The sequence below is a fragment of the Thermobia domestica genome, chromosome 5 (assembly GCF_964235325.1).
Source record: "Thermobia domestica chromosome 5, izTheDome1.hap1.1, whole genome shotgun sequence".
Classification (NCBI taxonomy): Eukaryota; Metazoa; Arthropoda; class Insecta; order Zygentoma; family Lepismatidae; genus Thermobia; species Thermobia domestica.
This window is the reverse complement of record NC_137458.1, coordinates 234,647,276-234,673,375: the sequence shown is the minus strand read 5'-3', so window position 1 is coordinate 234,673,375 and position 26,100 is coordinate 234,647,276. Positions and strand designations below refer to the sequence as shown.

The 26,100-nt window shown below is 32.2% G+C and overlaps 1 protein-coding gene across 1 annotated transcript in view; it reads left to right on the top strand.

The window, feature by feature from the left end:
* The window catches only part of LOC145684801 (cuticle protein 19-like), a 46,257-nt gene extending 21,772 nt beyond the window's left edge, over nucleotides 1–24,485 (top strand). Inside the window, exons 2-3 of the mRNA XM_081757170.1 lie at nucleotides 4,472–4,579; nucleotides 21,272–24,485. Coding sequence (XP_081613296.1) covers nucleotides 4,472–4,579; nucleotides 21,272–21,523 — 360 coding nt within the window. The 3' untranslated portion in view covers nucleotides 21,524–24,485. The remainder of the gene's footprint in view (nucleotides 1–4,471; nucleotides 4,580–21,271) is intronic.
* The last annotated feature ends 1,615 nt before the right edge of the window (nucleotides 24,486–26,100 follow it).

Here is a 26,100-nt window from a genome sequence, read left to right as displayed (position 1 = left end):
GCCTGACAGTTGTGACAGGAGTGGTCAGAAACATTATTAAAGCAGTAGAGACTTCTGGAAAATTGAATGAGAGAAAATGATTTTTTTTCTAATAATAAAAAGAGAAACAACTTCACTGATTTTTGTGACATCAGATATTAGCGTTACTAACTGCTAACCGAATACTTAAAAAAATATTTCAAAAATCTTACGAGTTCTTCCTAGGGCAATAACTGAAAATTTAAGAACGACTTGCATCTATAAAATTATTGAAATGAATACCGTGTGTTTGATCTCTTCAGGACGTTTTAGTGAAAAAATAAAAATAAGAATTATTCTGTGTCGTTCGTTTTTCTTGACATACTTTAGTATTGAGTTGGCTCAGTTGGGGTTTTAACGTCCCGTTAAGCAGCGAGGTTCTATATGAGACGCGGATCTACAATTGAATGTAAACTTCAGCCGGAAATCGAACCCGGGTGTCCTGTGCCGAATACGTGTACTTCTCGAGAACTGCATGTGAAGATTTACACTCACCCACATCATTCTTTCAGCTCAATGTGACCTTTCGATTGGTGTGTGTCTTATTTTTGGACATTCTTTTATTCCATTAAACTCTAATAATTTTGTAGAATTTAACAGTAATTTATCCTCTGGCTCTAGAAGCCCCTCTTAATAAATATTTGATATTATTTTCTGTCTGTAAGTTGTTAACTAAAATTCATAAAAGCTTAAAGTTTTATAATTTTCTAAACGGCGACTGAAATTTCACCGATATATATTAGGTCCAGTATTTAGGACTACAGTAATCAATGCATGAAACTTTACATACAGGAGATTATGCTCTTAAGAGTTCCTGCTTGCTTAGATCCTACTATTACAAGGTCGATAAATTTCACCGGAATAAGAATGGAAGTAACAGCCATTGAAATGTCTCCTAACAACAAAAACTGGTTTCTCTGGAAGAAGATTTATGACTCAAAATAATATCGTTGGTCACCAAAACTTAAGACTCAATAATGGAGATGTTGTAAAACCATTTTTGAATGTTGATCAAAATGATGTCTACTACGCACGAACAATTTACATTTTTTAAACTTTTTTTTTGTTCAATATAAGCAGAGATTAGTTACGTTTTGTATGCAAAATAACATTTATTTGGCTTATAAATAAAAATTTTATTTGTCGTGATCCTTTATTCACTTAATGTTCACAATTTTATGTGAGAGAAGAAAATATATACAATTTTCAAAGTTATTTAATGCATACCTAAAACATGTTAGCTAATTTCTCTGCAGTTAATTAGTACAGTAATTTTTTTGTTATAAGTGACAGTTTTGGTTTTGTTTTGTTTTGAAAGTTAATATTTTATGAACCACTTTTATCGTACTTGACATGAATCTCGGTAGCAGTGGGCAATTATCACCGTATCGTCGCCACTTACGGCAAGAACAACAGCACAGATGGCAGCACTGTTGCTTTTGCCACTCCCATTTGACAAAAAAAGAAAGAAGACTAGCGTATTTTACATATTATACTATGTAAAATTTCAAAAGTTTAGAAAAAGAAAAAGAAATCCTTGGTATCTTTTTTACCCATTAATATTTTGCTTAAAAACATATTGATTTAGACACTTTATTGATATTAATATCATACTTACAACATGTTTAACTTTTCTAAAGTGTGAAATTGATTCAAATACTGTCAAAGATAAAGTTTAGGTATTATATTAAATAGTTTTTCTTTTCTTGTACAAAACATGATTGATTAGTCTTTACGTATTTACTAATGTGTATTAAATGAAGAATGTTGATTCTTTCTGTTTAAAATGCTTGAAGTTTAATCTCTTCATGCATGTATCATTTTTAATTTTCTCTCAAGAACTGTAGCCTATATCATTACTGTTTTGAAGCATAATTTATCATAAGTAAGTACTATTTTCAACGAACACTTAATTGACTAAATTATATTTCTGAGACCAAATACCTTCCACCAAAATTGTTTAAAAAATGCGTTGAAACCTTGGCTATATGTTTGAAGTACATTTTTGGCAACAATTTTTGCTGCAGAATGAAAATTAGAGATTCCGTACAGATCATAATTATAACGGTAATTACATGTTATTTTACTGTTTTCACCACCAACAATAAAAGGAAAAAAAAAAAATTTTCCCTCGTCATTATGCTTGATGTCGTGGTAACACGAAAAGCACAAAGACAAATTCAATTTCGTGATTCTATACAGCAATTAGCATAAACTAGTTAGGACTATGCACAATTCAGCCCAGAAAGATATAGGAAAATGGGTTTTGCATAACGATTCTATTACAAGTAGTATGTTTGTAGCTACCAGTATTGAGTGCATTTGTGTCCACTGTTGGGATTATACACGATCTGCTGGTTAATAGCATATTTCTTTTTACGTATAGAATATATAAAACTATTCCAGTAGAACAGAACGTTATTATTAACAACGAATGACATATCTATAGCACCATAAAAGCTAGTTTTCGTCATTTTCTCGGAAACTACGCATCAGAATCTAAATTAAGAATGTTATTTCGTTAAGCTCGATCTGATCTATGGACTGATACATGTCTTGTCTTTGGACAATATTTTAGTTGAAGAGAAATTAAAGTTTTAAGAGAGAATGATAATTGTGTGTGTGATATATCTTATTAATCATACCGCGTACTCGCTTTTTTGCTAGTGTCATAATGAAAAGCTTCATAAAAGTATACGTCAGTGTTAATCTCATCTTAATAGGTCATGTGGTTCTTATTCAGTATATTTTTTTAAGTTTGTAAAATAATTTATTTTCCATAATTTTCTCAAAGCGACACATGAACTTTTAACACCGATGCATGTCAGTTTGTTTTATTCAATGGAGATCTATCAATTGGTACACTCATGTCCAGAATGATTGTCGCATATATATAACTGTCTTCTTGTAAGAAAATAAAATGATAATGATTTTGCAGGGTACTTTTAATACCGATACTATGTGTATAGTTGGAAAATGTATATTTGTGGTAAATTTCATAGAAACAGAATTATAAATACAAAAATTAGAATGAGTAAAACAAAATGTTGCTACATGGACAAGAAAATTTTATTTTCGTTTAATTGTTCTTATTTACTGCTCTTTTGATATGCAATTTGCCACATACATGTCTTTGCCGGTTATACACATAATAACGTTGTAAAAAAATACAGAGCGAATTTGTTATCTAATTATATTCCTACAACAACATATTTATAGACATGCGACAATAATTTTGGACATGAGTGTACATCGTACATGTTTCATCTTTACATGGTTTCTTTTTCATTACAGCTAACAGTATTGGAAATTTCGTGAATAGTGCCTTTTTGGTATTTACTTCACTATTTTTTTTAAAATAAAAGATACTTGATTGAAATGAATTTGCTTAGAAAATCAAATATAGACGTAGAATTGTGAGTATTTAGCCTTATATAGAATTTTAAAGCAACTCATTCTAATTAAAGATTAGATTTAGTCAACGTAAATCAATACCAACTACGCAGAAATCATTAAGAGCATAATAAAAACATCTATGTTCATAACCATTTTCTTATTCTTAATCTTTGGAACAAAAGGATAAATCATGAGAACAAACAGGAACTATCCTTTCACTTCAGATAATGTCATCTAGCAAACTAAAATTATTTTTGCCTTGTAATAGGTTATTTTTAAAAAGAAAGAAACTAGCTTCATAATATCATAATTTTAGACTCATTTTTTTTAAAAAAAGAGAACATTTAATTGAATGGAGTTAATATCATTTTATATATAAAAAAGATTCTATCCCTTGAACTTATTTGAAATACTGCTGATCCTTGTAAAGAATTCATGCAAAAATTTTACATTATTATTTCTAATAAATTAATGAGACGATATTTCTTAAAATCAAAATTGTTATATATATATATATATATATATATATATATATATATATATATATATATATATATATATATACGATTTTAACTTACGAAATAATACCTCAATTTGTTTCACCAAAAGCCAAAACTATGCAAACTTAAAAATAATTCAATTCTTATATCTTATTTTTTGATAGCACATTCGTATTGACATGTGTTTGTAAGAAACATTTATACAGTAAATAACCTGGAACATAACTATTTTAATATGTCTCACCCAACCAACCGATTTATCTCTGGTGCGAGGATCCCTGGTTCGAGTCTAGGTCACGTGAGTTTGTGATGGACAACATTTTTCTCGGGATTTTCTCCCATATTCTTACGTCGTCAAATCTTGCATAATCATCTTCTTCATTAATCACCCTTATCCTTTAGCCTAAAGGACATAATTGTGGGTGTGAAATGAAATACCGGTATTTTATTTCATTTCTTCAATTTGGATTTTTATTTCTTATTAGTAAATGTTTTAATATTCGTGTTCAAGACACGTTTTAACTCGTTATTATGTATGTATATTTGTTTTCTTTTAGATCATTGTCATTATTACTGCCTTCCTTGGGATATCCCATGGTGGGATTGTATCTCCAGGACCTCATGTAGCTCCAGTTGCTGAAATCACTAATGAAGTTGATTATTACGTAAGTACAATAATAAATTATGATAATTATTATGTTAGTATCATATTATTGCGAGCGGTAATCATATTCAATGAGAAAAAGCGGAAAGGCTATCACTCACCGCAAAAAAATATATAACGGAATTACCTTCTATGTGCAACAGGTAGCGCTTTCGGAAGCTGCTACTTTCTTCATCAGCATGTGGTAGACTTCAAAAAGGATAAAAAAAACACGAAGGATGGCTAAAAAATGATTAAAAAGTTAGGATATGTAAAAAACTAAATCTTCTGTCAAACATTAAAACTCACGGAAATGGAAACTCACTGACATTGTTCAAAGCAGAAAAAAAGGAACAATGTCAGTGAGTTTCCATTCCCGTGAGTTTTAATGTTTGACAAAAGATTTGGTTTTTTACATATCCTAACTTTTTATCCAACATAACGCTCGCTTATCCAACATCCTGGCCCATATACTGTCACGTCTAATATCAGCTTCAGTCGAGCCTTCGTATTTTTCTGCTATCAACACTTTCCGCCAATACTTCATCTTTTCTTTTTCATCTCTATTGTGCTATTTGACTAGATCAACAACGTTACTTCATACTCCGGCATTCCTTGTCCTTAATCCTCACTGCCGGTCTGGATACAATGGTATAGTCAAAGACTTACCTTTGACCGATGTCAACCCTGAATATTAGCAGAATTTAATCCAAAATGGACCTAAAAACACGTTTCTCCATTTTTTCCTAAAGTTATCCTGAAACATTTATCTAAAGTAGGGGGCAAATCCATCCTTAATCCACGAGCCAAATACCAGAGAAAACGCCTTGTTGGGAAACGTTGAAGAAAATCCAAATCATTTCTTATTAAAATAGGTAACTTCTAAGAAGTCTATTGTTAAATATGTTTTCCAGAAGATGTCATGAATTCATCCCCATTATTGTGACTAATTTTAGATCCAAGTAATAGGACCAGTGCTCAAAAAAAATTCCGACCTAGACTCCAGTTCTAAAAACAAGGCAGGATAACAATACAAATCTAATTACACACATAGGCATACATGTTTTGTCTTAAATTAGCTAGATGCTAGACTCCTATTTCCGTAACCATGCTGACTAGTACCCGGGATTTTTGGAACCCTTAATAGAACTTACTTTTAAGTTTTAAAGGAAATACACATTATATATAATGAAAATCGGATAACTTTTGCAAAGTATATCATTAAGATATAGTAAGTTAATCCCAATTAATATTGTTCATTGCAAAATCTTAAAGAAAAAATGTATGCCATATTGCACCTTTATTTATTTACTTTTTATTTTTTTATTGTTTATTTTTTACCAAAGTTACAATCGAGAACTGTTTTGTTATCTGATTATATAGATACGGAAACCGAACTTGAACTTTAATTTATTCTCGTAGCTTAGACCTATTTTAATCCTAGATAATGGCAAAAGCCTTAGAGAAAATATTCGCCATATTGCTCCAAAGACAAATATCTTTCACGGAAGATATTGAGTAAAATTCCTTAGTTATCCCGTTATATAGGCCTATATATTTTTCATATCGTTATACGCAGACTTTGTTCTTTGTTATTCTTTATTTTACATGAATTTCAACTCCAAGGAATAAGATTATTTTCTAAGCATCAAATAAAACTTTTTAGCCAAGTTAAAAATGGACAACATTTACGATGAACAGACACACAAATGTAAGTTGACCTAATGGTAAAAATTCGCTTCACTCGCTTCAAAAATCATCAAAACTCTTCACGATTTTCATTAAGCACGACATATGATATCTTCTGAAACTTGCTCAAAGGGTTTGCTTGGAATTTAATTTAGCTATAATTTAATGGATGAATTCGTTATGTACTCTAAAGAAAACTAACTTGCAGGATAACTCGTAAAAGTTTCCCAATTTGCAAGAAATATGTATATGGTCGTCTTACTTTCTGTATTGCTTGTAGTAATGGGGTAACTATAAGCAAGCGATTTAATCGAAATTTTAAGATAATTTTTTCAGGGTAACTTTCTTACAAAGTATGATTTTCGTGAAGCAGCAGCATAGTGATTTCTTTTAGGTCCTTGGGTTTGAAACTGATGCAGAATAAAGACCGATTCCTCCAACTTCTTTTTTAAAAGGCCACTTTCTTTGCTTCCTCTTATTGAGCACGGCACCACTCATGATAGAAGACCTTCCATCTAAGATACTCGTCGCACAGATGAAAACCCCTTGTCCTTAGGTTTTAAGACTTTCTTTCTGAAAAAGTTTGGAAATTAATACATGCAGCATTTCCAGAAGCTTAAATGCAAACATTAACGGGGTACAACTTAACTCAATAATCAACTAGAAGTAGTATATATATATATATATATATGATAAAACTAACGATTGCCACATATAAACATAATTATGGCACAATACTCTTTTACAAAGAATTTTGTTTTTTGTATTAAATAACAAAATATAATATGTATATTGAAAAAAAAAGAAAGAAAGAAAATCTAACCCAAGTCCTTGTCCAGCCACTTACATATAATTTTTTGAAGGTGATGTTTGTAAATAGGATAAGGATATATTCCGGTACTCTGCTATAAAGCGAAAAAACATTCGACGGAGCAATATTTTATCTAATATACACTTCTTTTTCGTGCCTAAAGAAAAATTATCATGGTATAGAGATGAGTAAGCCAATCTTTTAGAGCGATAATAATAATAATAATAATAATAATAATAATAATAATAATAATAATAATAATAATAATAATAATAATAATAATAATAATAATAATAATAATAATGGAGAGAGAAACCACTACAGGGCGATTCCTAGACCAAGTCAACCAGAAACATCAACATATCAATGGTTGAAAATAGGAGTTTTGTATCAAGAAACAGAAAGCTTCATGCAAGGAATACAAGACCAGGTAACAAATACAAAACACTGCCAGAAACACATCCTGAAAAGCATCACAATACAATAAATTGCAGAAGATGTCAAGCGTATTAAGAAACAATACAACATATCACTAGTGGTTCCTCAATGATAACACAAACCAAATACAATGAAAGACACGAAAAACGTTCCAAGAAATAGCAATGAAACAGAAAATGATACCAGAATGAATACTATATTACAAATATCAACCGGAAGCCACAGAAAACAGACAAACATAAACTTTACTCGTACAGAACAATACTAGCCGATAAAGAAATACAACATAACAGGCCTTCCGGGCATTGCAGTACGAAGCAAAGAGAAGGGATATAATAGGCATCACAATATCAAACACAACAAATCTGTTGAAAGTACACAGAGTTAATAAAAAACATTACAAACAGTTCAAAACATGAAAGAACAATGGAAGACGAAAACTGTGAAAATAATATTGGTAGCAATATCGGGTACCGGATGTAACAACACATATATAATTAAATATTGCGGTCCCAGTTCGATTAAAATTATTTTAATAATCACCAAAACTTACCACAATAGTTATTGCAATAAATTAAACTATTTTTATTAGTTTTAAACTTTGTATTTCCTTAATACTTATCGTTCATTTTGATTTTGCGGAAATTAAAAATATACTTCAATCACTTATGATATCTTTAACAGCATAAACGAAACAAGTTTCAACAAGTATGGCCACAAGATTTGTTATCATAAGGTACCGGACTATTGCCCTAGTCGTCCTAAAACTAAATATGCAGAAGAGTTATCGTTGAACGGAATGGTCCATAAAACGTTACAAAAATGCACTTAAAACACTTGGAATTGAAGAAAACGTCATGAAGAAAACGAGTGTAATGTTGAGCACATGCAGAATTCTAAGAAACTTCATTAAAACCTTACAGTAAAGGGAAAATTAGAGTGTACTTGGGTGACTTATATATCGCCTGCTAAGATGACTGCGGAGGAAATAGGCCTATATATTAATAATAATAATAATAATAATAATAATAATAATAATAATAATAATAATAATAATAATAATAATAATAATAATAATAATAATAAATTCTTACTAGTTTATAGAAAAAATTAAAAAATTAAAACTTACGATTTCTTTTAAAAAGTGAATCTCTCTGTGCAATTGAATTTACAACTTACTTCTGATGTGCTTGTTTTTCATTATGTCTTTATCAATTTCAATATTTCATTTTAAAAAAAGTATTAAACATGGAGTAAGTATCTCATTCTAAACACTCACAAAGATGTACTACGTTACATTAATAAAAACAAACGTAACTGTTGAATTATTTCTAGAAATAAATAGTTTAAAACATCAATAGATATTCCGTTTCCATCTAATAACCAAAAAATAAACTTGTTGAAAGATGACAGTGCTTAGCTGAATACAGTTGATGGCAAGTGTCAATACGATATCAGGTTCAATGTCAATGGAAACTGGTTTGCACGTCAAAGTGTCAGGTTAGTAATTATTTAAAGCTATGAAAAAAAAGTTTTCCAGAAAGATTTACCGTCCAGATTGCTTAGACATGTTTTTGATTATTCAAACATTCGCTCACGTACATAAAACAGAAACAAGCATTTGCATTCATAAGCGAACATAATATAATATACAGGTAAATATATTAAAGTTATGGTAACTCTTCTTTTTCGTGTGTCTAAATAATAATGTATTCAGGATATCACTTGGCTATCGGTACTATTCTGAACTATGTGAGTCTAGTAATGAGTCGACAACTATTTTTTAAAGGATCATAGATTTTCAAATATTAATTTTGCTAGAATCTCACATTTAAAGTGAATGACACTATTTACATAAGATTTTTTGATTACTTCGTTATTAATACAGTGATATGTGTAACATGTGTTGATACTTTTATCATAGGTTTCCCTGGCACTTGTCTCTAGTTTCATCAGGAATTTAAAAATAGTTTACTTGAATTTGATTATTGTTGATTGCTTATTTCAGTTACGAATTTCGTTTCCTCTGACATTTTTGTTTACATGTTCTGATCTTAACAGCTTTGTAACGATCTATACTTGCTGAAATCGGAGTGTCAATTAAAAAAAAAGAAAAACTATCAAACAAAATTTTAAAATGGTTTTCATAATCTTATAATACTGTACTTACGACCACATCTACATTATTTTCTATAAACTTTTCTTGTCCAAATCAGATCCAGAACCACGTCTATTCGATGTTTCTAGAACTGATATTAATTTATTACTTCTTTCAAATTTTTCGAGACACAGCAAGATGAAACAATCAGAATAAAACAGCTTTTACCGCACTATACATTACGAAATCTTTGTGAAAATATAAAAATGAACATACCTTAAGTGGTTTGATAAAAATCAATTTTACTTACCTAAATTCTGATCTTTAATAATTTTACTATTATGATCTTTTAAAGACCAAACACTAATTTCTATTTAGAACTTTACAAAGAAGTAAAGTTGCCTATGGGAGCTGTTACAAAATACATAAATCATAACAAAAGCTATACAGTTAAATATAGTAACTAGGATCTTTATTTAGGGGAGGGGAGGCTGACACGAGAACGAAGACTTTTTTCATATTCCCCAAAAATTTAGTTTAATAATTGAACTGATTAGTGGATGTAACAAATTGTAGATTTCGGGAAAATTGACTTTCACAACTATATGTATTAACACACACCCTTCATCTCTCCAAATCTTCACTGGGACGAGGACTCACTAAATGATGTGTTAGGACTATCATATAACACGTGCAAAAACCGATCGAAATCAACGTTTTGGAAAATGTAACATTACACCATTATCCTCTCTCTAAGCGCTTCAATTATGAACTGCACAACATCTTTTAGACTCAAGTGGCGCTCATTCTGTCTACGCCAGTGGTGCAGTATACAAACAGTAACTACAGGTAGAGAATCACTGCACTAAGCTGTCATTGTACTTGCACTTTTTGTGATCAATTTGTTTGTATCAGTTCTGGATAGTTTTGTACTCTTATTGAGAATAATTCTTCTGCAAAAACGAAACTCTTCGTAAATTATATAATTTAGTTAATCACAAACAAGTGGATTTTATTTAAATTTTATCTTCGAGCTATTGAACTCACTATAGCATTAATTTCTTATTTGCTAAAAGTTTTCTTTATAATACAACTTCATTGTTAAAAAGTATTCTAATATTTTAACTGCGCATAGGAATTAGTAAGCAGAGAGATTCAGTCAGTCAGTAGAAAAATCAGTTGTTCTTTTGAAAGTGAATAAATGTCCATTCTACAGGATGGCTATAAGGTCGTGAACTGATTAAGGACTAATGAATGATGCAATACCTTCTCGTCGAACGACCTTTATATGTCTGTTACAATCCTTGTTAGAACACTTCCTCGAGTATTTTGCAATTCCTTGAACTATTTTTAACATTATAAGCATTGCAGACTTTACACTGGTTATTCTGTCCTGGAGATAATTTAGATACTATAAATAGTTTCACATAATTTACCTCAGATTTCAACATTTTTACTGTTGCATAATCCAGATTTTGATGTCACCATTCCTCCCGTTCTCGTTTCGCGATTCATGTTTTGGGAAGTATGTTATCAGAAAATAATGCCACCGTGGTTTTCACACTTTATAGACACATAACTGTGAAGGATAGAAAGTCTTTCATTTGAATAAATGTAAAGTAAGTAGGTGATACTACGTATGTTTTCGAATTATTAACTATGTTGTAAGAAGGAAACATATATTCATTGATATAAGATTTCATTTAGGATATGGATAGGACTTAAAACCTGTAGGGTTTTATGTATATTGACTCAATGCTTTTGGAATTCTAATATTTAGTGTAGAGCATTATAGGACAGAAACGATATGGTGAGTACTGTGTAGCAGCAATATGAGTAAGTTCCAAGTAGTTGTATATTCACATGGGGCTAATATCACACGCGTTGGTTGGTCTTATAGAGCTGTTGTATTTCTTCGGTAACTAATATATATATATATACACAGATGGTGATCAGAAAAATGGAAACACCTGAACGAAATTGCAACGTACCAGATTAATATGGTGTCGGGCCACCTTTCGCCTTCAGAACAGCCTTGATGCGACGTGGGATGGAGGCATAGAGGTCGTGAACGGTAGCAAGTGGAATTTCACACCATTCCTCGTGCAGGGCATCGGCCTGTTCTGTGAGAGAGGATGGAAGTGGAAATCGTCGCCGGAGTCATGTTTCCAAGACGGACCACAGATGTTCAATTATGTTGAGATCTGGGGATTGGGCGGGCCAGGGGAGGCGTTGAACTTCATCCCGATGTTCATCAAACCACGCTGCAACAACGCCAGCTGTGTGAATGGGTGCATTATCATCCTGGAAGATGGCGTCATTGTCCGGGAACAACATCCGGAACATAGGATGCAAGTGGTCTCCTAAAATTGCGACATAATCATTGGCAGTGTTTCGTCCGCTAAGTGTGACCACAGGACCCAATGAAAACCATGATATGGCGGCCCACAGCATCACCGAGCCGCCGCCATGTTTCACAGTTGGGCGAAGACACTGCAGATCATAAGCTTCTTTGGGCATTCTCCACACATAAACACGGCCCGTGGTTGAGAATAGGGTGAAGGATGACTCATACGACCATATCACATGTTTCCAGTCCTCAACGGTCCAAGTTGCATGGTCGCGGCACCATTTGCGGCGTGCGAAAGCGTTATGGTCCCTGATGAGCGGTTTGGACCGTGCAACATGACCCCGTAAGTTCATGTCATGTAATTCGCGGCGGACTGTGATTTCGGAAACAGGGTGAGGAGGTGCTGATTGAGTTCCTCCGTCACTTGCTCCTCAGTGGCACGACGGTTCTGCGTGACAATGCGTTTAATACCCGGCGTGACCTGTCACTCATGATTTTCTTCCGCCCGCTGTTCCGCTTCCCCGATGTGGTTTTCCCGTGTGTTGTGTAGGCCGTCATCACCTTCGACATTGTCCCACGCGACATACCTAACATAGTAGCCACTGCCGTCACACTCACTCCACATAACCGTGCACCAACAATTTGCCCTCTTTAAAAATCTGAGAAGTCTCCCATTTTACACTACCTCCGTGTGCTGCAGGCACTGGACACTGCTGTACCACTACGCCAGACGTAGTATGGAGACCGACCTAACACACCACCACCAGCGGTCCGGCGCTGCGGGCGCCATGACACCACTGCCAACCCATACATCTGACGTGTTGCCAACTACAGGTGTTTCCATTTTTCTGATCACCATCTATATATATCACAAAAGCCACGTTTACTTAGCACTGAAAAAACTATTACTTTCCAATAAACTTTTGTAATTTCATGTGTTGCATTAAGTGTAGTTGTTGACGAAACAATTTTATGATTTATATAATGTCATGAGATGACCAAACAATTTAACATTTTCATGAAAGTAAAGTAATTAATACATAAAATACTTTTATGCGCTAAAATGCATTAGTTATTGGTTAGTCTATTTATTCCTCCATTATAAACATACAAACCAGTTCACTGTACTTAAAAAACAACTAGAAATAATACATTTCAGGAACTTTCCACTGGCAATTTTCAGTAATTTTAAGAAAGAAAAAAAGTAATTAAAAGTATTTAATTAATTTTCCGAAGAGGTAGGGTGTAGTCTTATTAATCTTCATTAAGTGGAAAGAGAGAAAGAGAGAGATAAATAGCGTTAGTTCATTCGTTGTAGAAAGCCTGGTTTGATGTTGTCACCTCTGTATGCAAATTAACCATCACTTTATAAATAACAGTGGGCAGACGTAACAAGTTGTATTTTATTTAGCTTCGTGGCAGAGGTGTTACAGAGGTGAAGAAAATTGACGGTCTGGATGCTTCGTTTTAATAATTTTTTTTCAACGTTTTAAGTAGTCTTTCTTCTTATTAAGCTGCTACCAGTTTGATGCACGTGCATCTCTGCACTTTTCTCATGACAGACACAAGTAAAAATAATATTAAGTGAAGATTTGAAGGCAAAGTTTTTTCTTCTTTCCTTAGTTGTAAATTGTCTGCATGTTTTCCCTCCTGTAATTACTCAATGCAACAAGTCATGCGTATCTACGGAAGATCTACATTGCAGAAAAACTGATAAATGGCGAACAAATATTTGAAATACATATCCAGTCTATCTTAATGCAGTTAACAAATCTTCTGTCTGCATACCAACAGATTTCTTGTTCATTTATGCTTCTTTTGATCAATGGTAATGATTATTTCTGACTAGAACATTAAAGACTGAAGTTGCACTGAAGCTGTTGCAATAACAAATTATTGACATAACTGAAAATCCATTATAGTAGTTAATATTGCAGAAATCGAATGTTTACCTGAGCCTGAAGTACAAAGATACTTTATCGTTGTAACACAGTTCTTTCTTCAGAATAATATAACCTTTTTCTTAATGAAAATTGTACATACAGGTAGTTTTGCAATTATAGGAAGTCAGATTAATCGTCACAATTACATTACTTGAAACTTAACGGTACTTACGCCAGTATCTTTATTTTTTGGCCTATTAATTTATGTGGAGAATTCTTTTCTAATTTGTTTGACTGGAATTTTAAGTTCGTGATTTTCCTGATTTCTTCTTCAAATCTACTTAAATATCCCTTACTTTTCAAAATTAATTTGCACTCGTATATATTAATTTAATATTGTTACAATTAAATTTGGCTATTAAAGCTGTATTCTAAGAGGCAGGTAAGGTTCTAACACATCCGAGTACGAAAGGGTGAATTAGATTATCCAAAAAGTGATTTAGCATGCACAATTAGTGTATAATATTCGAATGCTCAAAGAAATATTTTATAAACTATTTATATGAGAATGAAAAGTGACGTACAACTTTTTAGATCATAACATGATCTATCTTTCTTCATGTCATGTCTTATCAATCTTTCTTCAAATAAAATAACATTTATATAGAAATTACTGCAGAAACGTAGGAATATGTAGGAAAGGGACTTAGCATTGATCAGCATTATTTTGTACCTATTTAGAAGAGATAATGAAGAAGGGACTGCATAAGGAAGATAGCATTGTGGCAGGAAGTAGAAAAATTCATGAGGTGTATAGAGTTTGCATTCTTCACTCTTCTATTATCAGTTCTCTATTTTTATTATAATAAGAATTAAATTAAATAATTTTTCACAATTACCGCATTGATTTAATGTGAATAATATGCTGTTTGTGTTTCAATTATTTACTTCAATAAAATTATACTTTTACTCCAACGATTCCAGTCATGTGCTGTATACGATGAGCTCAGTGCATTGAGGAATGAAGCCCGCTTTTGTGTTACATTTGGTCATTTTTGGTCTTATTTTCTATTTAAGATCTCTATCTAAAGCTGATGTCAGAGCGTAAACGAAACATTTCCAGATATCGTAAATAACACTTATAAGGTTAAATATATATATATATATATATATATATATATATATATATATATATATATATATATATATATATATATATATATATATATATATATATTACCTTTCCATGAACTTCCACAATTTTGGTAATTCGAATTGATTCCCTTGTATTCTGAACGTCCCATATACACTATTAGTCCTTCACATTCATGATTTCAGTTTTTTTTAAATGTCACGACGGACTCTCTTAAGCACTATCTACTTGCACAGTTAATACTAAACTACCGTATATAGAAATTTGTGAGTATATTGTCACCAAAACATTTCTCTAGTTCAAATTACTATGTTGAGTATATATTTATAAAACAGATTAAGTAGCGTATTGATAAGCCAACTGACGTAGAATGGTCCATCTTCATAACATCATGACGCAAATTTTACGATTGTAACTATAATGTGAGAGTTCAGTTAGTCACAGATAAATCTTCAGAATTATTATAAAACAAGAGTTTAAGAAGCAAATGTTGTTTTAACATGCCTCAAGATCTAAAAAGCACAATTATTTTCAGTTATCAACAATAACATTGTGCAACATATTTGATTTTTTTTTCTAACCTTCAAATGAAATCATATGATTTTAGCTAAATGACAGGTGTTGAATTAATTGGTGAAAATCGAAAAGTTCCATCACTCTCATTTTTGGAGGACAGATTACTACACATGATACGTAATGTACTTATTTATATATGCTGTTTATCTAATGTAGCATTGCTAGACGCATGATAATAACTTTAAATTTTGCATTTATACACTTTGAAATACTTTCTTTGGTCATTTGGTCATTTGTAAACGTTTGTGTCTCTCTGATGATAGATCAGCAATATTCAGTAAGCATACTCAGTCTTCCACTGTAGTACTTTACAAATGTGTAACTAGTGATAAAACCGTTATCCGTGTTCATCGTTAACTGCCTAGATTTTGATGAAAAAAGTTCAGATATGAATGCAATAAGTATGTTTTTAGTGACATGTTGCATTCTGTGAGTTGAAAACTTTATTCAAAGTATAGTGTCAAACAGTGGTTTCATAATTTTCAGCTTTGACATTGACAAGGAAACCTGAACATACCGATGTAAGTGACAGTCAAGCTGATTTCTCAAACTTTTTTTTTTAACTAAAAGATTTCAATATTGAAGCCTGGAATTCAAGAATGTCGCCTTTGTGTAAGAAAGATTTATATCTCGTAGAAGATTGTTAAGCTTTTCTTGTATGATCAAATGAGGTGAAATTGATTGGGATGTAGTTGGCTGAAAGTTTGCATCTTCCCTGTTCCCTAGGGCGTCTGAGTTATCTTCTTCTGAGTCAATGGTATACTATTCTGAAGTTTAGCTACTGGTAGATTTTAATTGTTCGGAACTGGTCGAACAGCTGAATTTATTTAAGATAGTGAATCTGGTGTTTAAGAGTTAGAAGAAAAACGTTTCACATTTGTCAGTTGATAATCTATTATAAGATCTATTTGTTCATGACAAATCATAGGAACAGCGAATTTAATAGGACTATGTTCTTATTACAGCTAGTTTATCCTGGAGCATGTAGTGCAGCGTATATGCGGTGCCCAGAACTTATCCTGGTCACTAATCCTGTAGCTAAAGTACAGTTCATAAATCTTTTTAACTTAAGGTTTAAGACTACTTTTTTAAAAATTTTAATTGTTATTTCACCATATATACGTATATGTATCATACAACAAAACAGATCAGGTTTAAGTTTGAAACGAACCTTATGCCGCCGATTGCCCGACACCTTTCTTAATACAAAATAGATTAGATAAATACCTATTAAGAATAGCCAAACTATCGTGTGACACTGTTCTATTTCTGGCAAAATAATTTTTTGAAAAATCCCCCAATATTCAGGCTTCAAATCTCCCACATCCAGGCTTCTAATTCCAAGCAATTACTCATAAATTTCACAAGGTCTGAATTAAATTTCAAATTCAATTTCTTTCGATATAAATATAGAAAGTTTCAAGATACAATTCGAAATAAAAGAAAATATTTCAATCTGATTTTTATTACAAACTTTTATCACAAATATTACAGGTTATCGCCTGCAATGAAGCTAAGCAGTGAGGTATAATATGAAGAACTAGTGTTCCCTGTTTAATAACACGCAGAAAAAATCTCTTATGCAGTAAGCGAATTATTTTGGGGAATGAGGGGGAATCCCGCTTTATAAATAGAGTATTCCTCTCTGCAAACAAGAAAAATTATCTCTGGGAGAGAAGTTTCATGTGAGCGTGCATTGCAAATATATATCATGTGCAGTAATTTTCTTCGTAAGCAATTTCTATCCCCACCTGCAAAAACATCGTACCGTATACACTAACCTTATGTTAACTACAATTTGTCAATTAAAACAGAAATAAAATATATGTGCTACACAAAAAGTAATTACAAATTTGTTTTCTCACGTAGAAGTACATAAGAAAATCATATTTCTAGGTAAAGAACACAGTGTTTATAGTATAGTTCTAATCTATATCTAAAATACTAAACCAACATAAGTTAAATAGAGTTCACATGAATTATAATTCACTATGAGTAGTTTATTTAGACATTCTATTGAGTTTAAATAAGTAGTCGAACATTGGGTGTGATCCATATGCCAAGAAGATAAATGTGCAAACTTAAGTTTTTGTTACAAATGTTCTGTGTCTTCAAACTTGTTCCTTCAGTATACAATCTGTATTGACTTACGTTTGTTTGTTTGTTTGTTTGTTTGTTTGTTGTTATTTGAATATATTCTTCTACGTGATATTTCAGTCTGATTTTACTGGAAGATCATTGATGTACGAATACGTGATCTCTTACTAACTATTCTGGAATTCATGCCAATACAGAAGACTGTAGTTATTTGAATTTGATTTATGTTGATTTATTACATGTCACACACAGTTTTATTCTTCTTCAAAGACAAAGTCGAGTAAAATTCTAATGAACAATTTCTTTCATTCTTCCTTCAGATTTTAAGCGGATGTTTAATGTTTTACTATTTTTGTCTGATACAATCTAACATTTGTTCTCTTGATTCTATAGCTTGCCTACTTCTTTAGTTAAATAACAGATCTAACACAGTAAATACTTGATCGTTGATAACACTAGGCATATGATCGTGTTTAAATCAGTTCCAAGACCTTAATATTATAATGACTTCTTTGAGGTTTTTATTCTTTACCACCAGAGCGAGTGAAATGATAGGATCTAATGTTTATTCCGGTGCCCCGATTGTTCTTTAGGGTAGTCAGGTGATGTTAGCGTGTAGAAAATGTGGAAATGATGGAATTTCTCGATGATTACAATGTTCTGTACTAAAGTAGTATTCTTATTGTTTATGAAATCAGTAACATTAGCATCATGCTTGAGATGATACATCCTTTAAAAAAAATTCTCCAAGATCTTGGACATATTACGTGCTTCAACTAAGAATTCTCAGCACGATATATAACAAACACCAATAATTTTTCTTCGGTAAGTAGCATTTAAGACGCGAAACAGAAATAATGTCCCAAAATATGTTCGTTACACTTGACTTCACAAAGACGGTATTTACACAAAAGTCCTATTATTTTAGAACAGTTGAGTAATTACAGAGGGAGATACTATAATGTGCTATTGTAAGAGCATAAGATGTGGAAAAAAAGTCTTGTTTTTAGAAAGCATTTAACATGGAACCAACAACTGCAGAGAAGGTGGAAAGTGTGCGACTTGAGGCCACGGTCGATGCATGCGGGGACTAGCGTGTCAAACAAGGATAAAGCATGTAATTTTCCAACCTGTTAGCGAAATGAAAAACTGAAGAAAAAGAGACACATCCTTCCGGAAAATGTTGAGCTGTGAACATCGCGTGCGGTTTAGTGTTTGTGCAAAAAGGGAAGCAGTAGCATTTTCCTGAGTTAAATATGTACCTACAGAAACAGAACAGGACAAAATGAATGGATATCTTTACATTTTTAATTTCTTCTAGTCTTACTCCAACATCCTTCCCCCCGTAATTTTCCTAATGTCGACATAATTGCAGCAAAACTTATTGTTGAGTTTTTAGATAATCTCATACCCGATTTTTTTAAAATTTCAACTGAAATGTTATTTTGGATGTTAAGTACAAATTATATTAAAATTTTACAACTTATAAATTATTATGTTTTTATTACTGATTAGCTGAAATACCAGTTGTTTGCACGGGGAGATTAAGTTTATAGAGATTATTTGAATCGCTTTCCCCTTGGTAAAGATAAAATATCGTAAGATACTCTGCTTTTGAGATAAATACTGTATTCCTTGAATCCCTTAGGATACGCTGTTTAATCTAAATTACACGATAGAAAGGTACTGTTTTAGGTAGGTACTATTTTCCAAAGTTCATTTAAAACGGTTAAGGTATTATTTCTGTGATCCGATCACGAACAACAGAAAACATCGATTTCAACATGAAGAAACTAATTGCAGCACTTACCCCTCCCAGTATGTATCCACAATACAGTAGAGTCGTTTGGGTTGCATATCCCCCATACAGTATCGTTCACGTATATATATATATATATATATATATATATATATATATATATATATATATATATATATAGTGCATACATTTTGAAGTGTTTCAATTTCAATTAGAGTTGAAAATTTAAAAAAAACGACTTCGTACGCGATTAGCCTCTAGTGGTATCGATTGAGCCTCTCGCGTTTTTTTTTTAACTAGACTCCAACAACTCTGAAGTACTTATAAATTTGTGTATAATGGTAACTATTTTTGAATAATAGACCCGAATCACAGAACCAACGTGATATCAGATATTTTTAAAACAATAACGCTGATGTGTATTTTTTCTTGCTATAGAGCAGCTTCTTATAGCTTGCTTTAGATGTCATTGCACTGTCTTAAATTTTCTCTTGTACTGTATTTTATGTTCATATAAGAACATTCGATTAAATAAATATTCAATGTTTGAGTTTACTTTTGTATTTTATTGAATTCTTAATGAAACAATATTTTAACAGTTGCTACAATGGTGAAATACTTTGGACAGTAGGATATTTACGTCGTCTGCACAGTTCAGAACATGCGTACAAACAACATATGTTAATCGTTTGCATTTTCATCTAGAGCAGCGTTTCCCAACCGGTGTGCCGTGAATGGGCCGCTGGTGTGCCGCGAGTAAATCGAAACAAAATTATTAATTCTATAGCAATTAAATTGCAGGACATAGGGAAAAATGTATATTTGTATTTCACATTACTATGAACCTCTAATATGAATCTACAATTTTAAGTTTCATACCGCGTTACTTTTCTGTACATTTTTAATATTAAAAAAGGTATTTGTTATCATTGTTATGACGGTATGACCATTATTGCTTCTTTATTGTTGCAGACTATTTCGTAACTTCAAATTTTAAAATATTCAATCCTTTCGACAAAACAAACATGCATACGAATTACCTACATTTGTGTTTTAAAAGTAAAAGAGATTTGTTTGTTCGTTCGTTATTTAGTGATCTTCCTTGTTAGTGAAAGTTTGGATGTAGTTTTCGAAAAATAAAGCGTATTTTTAAAAACCTAAGTCCAACATTTCATTGCAATTGTTTTCTATTGTTAAATTAGAATGAAAAATAAGGATAATGATTTACCATGGTGGAAAACCAGTGATGGAGCTTTTTTCTCTGTGAGGAGATCAGTAATCACAGAAAAAGATACCGTGGTATTTTATATTTAAAAATAATATAATCTATGTGTGTGCCGCGAGAATTCAACTTACACCCATAGTGTGCCAAAAGTTGAAAAAGTTTTGGAAACGCTAATCTAGATTGACATATCTGTGGTATTTTCATTGTAACTACATTAACGATCGATAAATCTGCACGCTAATTCGGTCCCAAACATATTGGATTAAAGAGTATCTACTGTATAACAGTCTATTTTGCTTTGGAAGATAACAAGCTATTATGCTTAGATATCTTCGCCGTACATACTTTCTTGTGTAATTGTCATTTCTCAACTTACCTCAGTTTTAAACAAAATATTATTTAGACCGTTGTGATTTTCATCTATTCATACTGTATGTACGTACCTAATACTATTTATAAAGCATGATCCGAAGACTGAACGATTATACTTGGCTTCTGGAAGGTCTTTCCAATATTTATGCATTGAAGAAAAGTTGTCAGTACTTTTTGTATCCTATTTTGTTTTTATTTTTTCCTCTCTTAAATTGTGCATAATTGTTTTGTTCCACTTGGCTAGCTATTCTTACTGCTTGCAGGCATACCCTCAATACTCCTACGAGTATGCAGTTACTGACCATCTCACTGGAGACATCAAGAGGCAACATGAGTCACGTGATGGTGACGTAGTCAAGGGACAATATAGTCTGGTGGAGCCTGATGGAAGTGTGCGAACTGTGGACTACGTGGCTGACGACCACAATGGATTCAACGCAGTCGTGAGGAAAGCTGGACCTAATCTTCATCTCCAACCAGTTGTCGCAAAGCCAAGAATTGTCTATCCTGCTTAGTATATTTTCTGAATAGTGTGTGAATTATATGTGGAAAGGGTGAGAAAAGGATTGTCTCAAATTAGGATGTCCATTTTTATTATAAGAAATTAAATAGCGCATGAAACGAGTTATATTGAACGGCTCAATAGAGATTATATATTGAACAGTACGTAATAACAGTTGTTTCTTTAAAAATGTCATTATTTTCATTATAGTACGTAAATGGCAGCGTTTCTCGCTCTTTTTTTCAAGTGGGAGCCAGTTTTATTAGTTGGATTTTTCTATGGTTCACCGTACTCTTTGTCCCCTTTGAAAACAAATTCATTATGGTTTTTCTTTCGAACATATCACATTTTTAAAAACAGTATTCATTAAAATTTCCTTAGTTTTATATTAACATTAATAGAAAAAAATATGTATTAAGTTTTTTATAGCCGTTTTAGTTTCTGTGTCCATTCCAATGAAAATATAGTTTATCATGTTATTTGTTATTCTTATAATGGAATGCTTTAGTTAAGAACATATAGTACCTTAAATGAATACTAAATTGTGCTATTAATAGAATAATTTACCATCTGATTATTTGGTTTTTGATTCTCTGAATACACAAATATTTTCTAAGAATAAAATGAAATAAGGTTTGATAGGGTTTTCAATCAGACAATTGAAAATTATCAAGAATATTCCATTATAATGCATCTATAGGATGGTTGTAAAATCAGTACCTATTTGTAACGATGAATATTTCAAAAAGCAAACAACCTATCACAGTTTTATTTCCATTGAATATATTATTAGGATGTATCATTTGGTTATTAAGTTACATTTCAACCTACGCACCCGCATTTTCCACACACTTCTGGAATCTTTCAGGAACAGAATCCACCATTCTTCTTAGCATCTCAACTCGAACATTTGTAAACACTTCACGGATATTTTGTTCAAGACCGTTAATATCCCTTGGTTTCAACTTGTTCCTTAGCCCAACCTGAAAGGAAGAAGTCGCATGGGGTTAGATTGGGGTTGCGTGCAGTCCATTCCATCTCTGAATTTGAACCACTGACCTCCAAACTTCACACCTGGTGGCAATTTTAACTCTGTCTTCTGCGATGTATACACAAGCCATTTTGCAATTTTCATTGGATCTACTTCTGAAATCATAAATGGTAAACCTCACATTAGTAAACACTAATACAAGCAAGCTTCAGCTGATGCCAGTTTCTAAGATAATCTAAATTTAAAATAGGTACTGAATTTACAATCACCCGGTATATAAGCTATTACAAATTGTATAATCTTTACTCTATTAATTTGTATAATCTAATATTTGTATAAAAGGATTGCCAGACATTATGTTTTCCTGTAAGTTTTAAGTTTTTCTGATTCGTTTTATGTTATAGGTTTTAATTTTCCTCGTGAAAGATTTCTTCCGTTTTTCTGATACATAAAAGAAATGATTGTACTGAATACTTTTAAAAATGTTTATATAAGTTAGTGTGAATTTTAAGTGTGACTTCTAACACACTGTTAACAACACAGCTCAACGACATAACTTAATATTTAGAGAGAAAATACATGTTGCGTCAGTGATCACCCTGATGCACCACTTCCTATATAAGGAACTGAAATTCAAATCGTTCTCACAATACAACGAAAGTGATATCAGCGACCTTGTTGGTTATAGTCGTAACTAGTCGCATCGTCTGCTATTGGCAGTAACTAATTGTATCATTGGCTAATTGTACCAAACTGAGGCGCTCTAAATGACTTGATTCGTTCTTGTTTTCAGTAGTTCGTGGTACCTGAACTGCTTTGAGTAAGGCAGCACAGTCTCGTCACGTGATTTAGTTTCAGCGGGAAAAGCAGCTGAAACCTTGCATTTTTATATATTATCTAATTGTCATTTCCACAATTCATTTAAGAATTATTTGGTTTTTATCACCTTAACCTTCGTCTGTCAGGACCGAGGAACACGATTTTGTGTGAATTTATAAAAGCAGAACTCCAAATGATTGTGAATTTCGCTATATCCTGCAAGAACGTTTTGAACAAAACAATGTTGAGCTGCTAAAGATGCAAAATCTTCATTAAAATCGAACATTAAAAGGCAACGAAGATTTGTGTAACATACTTGGTTAGTTATATTTGAGTTTAGCGTCTCTTTTAGCACCTATGCTATATGGGACGAATATCTATAGCTTAACGTGGAATCCGTACAACACGCACTCTCACCGGAAATTGTAACACTTTGTTAAGTTTTACGTATTGGAATTAATTTAATGAAACTGTCTCAATTTCGAATTAAAATTATTTCACGTTACTACGTAAAACCATGCATGTGTTTGTTATATGTAAATTCTGAGTTCACACAAATTCCTTTTTCTCTTCTAAAATCGTAAAATCTTCCTTCTCTGAAAAATCTGGCAACCTTATCGTATATGTAAGTTATTCCTGTTTGAGATTCTCAATTGTAGAGTCTGATACGCAATTCCCTCGAATTTTATATTATTTTATCTTTTTGACACTAATATTCATTTTATGAGGACCATATGAGCAGAACTTAAGGACCATAGTTTGAAAAACGCTTCTCCAAGTATAATCAGCTGAATTATAGAAATAATGCTTTATAAACTCGTCAGAAAGTGGCAGCATCCGTAGTTTTCAGATTCAGATTAAAATTACAGAAAACAAATCTCGTTACTCACTATATGTTCACAAATTTATATGTATTTTTCTGGTCATTTACCAAAAGTGACAATAAACGTCCACTCTATATTGCTAAAAAGTTATGTGGCTATATATATTTGGAAATATATTAATGGATTGTATATATATTTGCATTAATAGATTGTATTGTATATTATTTATTTGGATTATAGCAATTGTAAAAGTAATTAGTAACTCGCTCATTATTCCTGAAACTTGTTTAACGACATTGGCTGTGAATCACGATTCAATTTAAATGTGTTTATTTATTTTATCATGCAAATAAAATATTATTAATTCATATATTTTCTCTATTTCTTACTAAGACCAAATGCGATCTCCGTCTTCCCAAGAAGAGAAAACTAGATTTATGGTATGCAAAATCTTCTATATATGCAGGTTTTCTTGCATGCATGAAGGCAATAAATTCATTGCAATTACCTTTTAACCCAAAAAGCTTGGAACAACGACTAGAAAATCTTTCGAGTAATTTTGCTCGTAGCTGCATTGAAGTAAAGAGAAATTAAATTTACAGATTTAGAGTCTGCTTGGTCAACTCCCTTGAGTTGAAGTAGGCGATAAGAAAGTTTAATAAACAATGAATGATGGAACAATTGAATATCTAAGTGCAGAAACTACAATACTGGATTCCATGATTTGCAATAATTTGATTTATTGCACTTTTGCAAATTTGTAATTAACCGCTTAACTTATAATATTTTTCGCAAAAGTTGTTCCAAATTTTATAATTTTTTCGGTACAATGTAAATATGCTATTTCAATTTAGTCATTTCGTCAATAAGCATTGGCCTTCAATGCAAAATATTAGCCAGAAATACTTAAATGAATCTTACAGACATCTAGCGAACACCCATACACTCAGCTGCGTATGGCGAACGTAAGGATTCGTCGTTTAAATTAATATTTAGATCTTTTTTCTTTGCACGAATATATTCGTGTTCATAATTTTAGGGCAAAACAAAAATAACGTAATAATTCGTGGTTTTAAGTTAAGCGGTTAATATGATAGTTTTGGAATAGGCAGTGTGGTGTAATAGAAAGGTATGGCGCGTTAGGACGATAATCGTGAAGTGAAATTTATTGGGGTTGGAATCTCTCTGCAGAACATGGACGTTTTTTAATTTCCTCGATGATTCTGTCGAGTGTGGAAAAATGAAATGAAATTAAATCCTTCAGTTTTACTTCCCACGTTTATACCGTATAGGCTAAAGGAGACGGTGATTAGAAATGAATGAAATCGTGGAATGAAGAAAGTGGCAGGAAGCGGAAGAACCCCGAGAAAACTCACGTACACGGTGTTTGTCCACCACAAATTTAATTTGGATCAAGCTGGGATCGAACAAGGGTCCCCAAGCATCAGAGGTAGCGCTCTACCACTGAGCCACCGCAGCTCCCTGTCGAGTCTGGAGTCATGAAAGTTGTCAGAAAGAGAAAATAAAGAGTCAGACAGGGTGCTTTTTTTTAAAAAAAAATTAAATTGTTGCTGCAGTCATCTCTAATGCGTAGGGTCGCTGGTTCGATGAATAGCCGAGTGAGTTTGTGGTAGACAACATTATACCTGTGCGTTTTAAGGAGTTATTTTCCCTCATTCTCATTCCACCAATTCTTTAATTCTTGTTTACTTTCAGCAATTATCTTAATCATCCGTCTCCCATAGTTTAAAGTGCGTAAACATGGGAGGTAAAGTTACCTACAAAATTTTACTTACTTTCAATTTGATATTTTGAAAGAAAATTTTACAAATAGTAGCTGTCATAATATGTGTCTCACTGGTAGAAGAGAATCTGAAACATAAAACCATATTTTTTTACATATATATTACATACATATATAAACAATATGTTCTAGCAGAACTATCAGTTTTTATT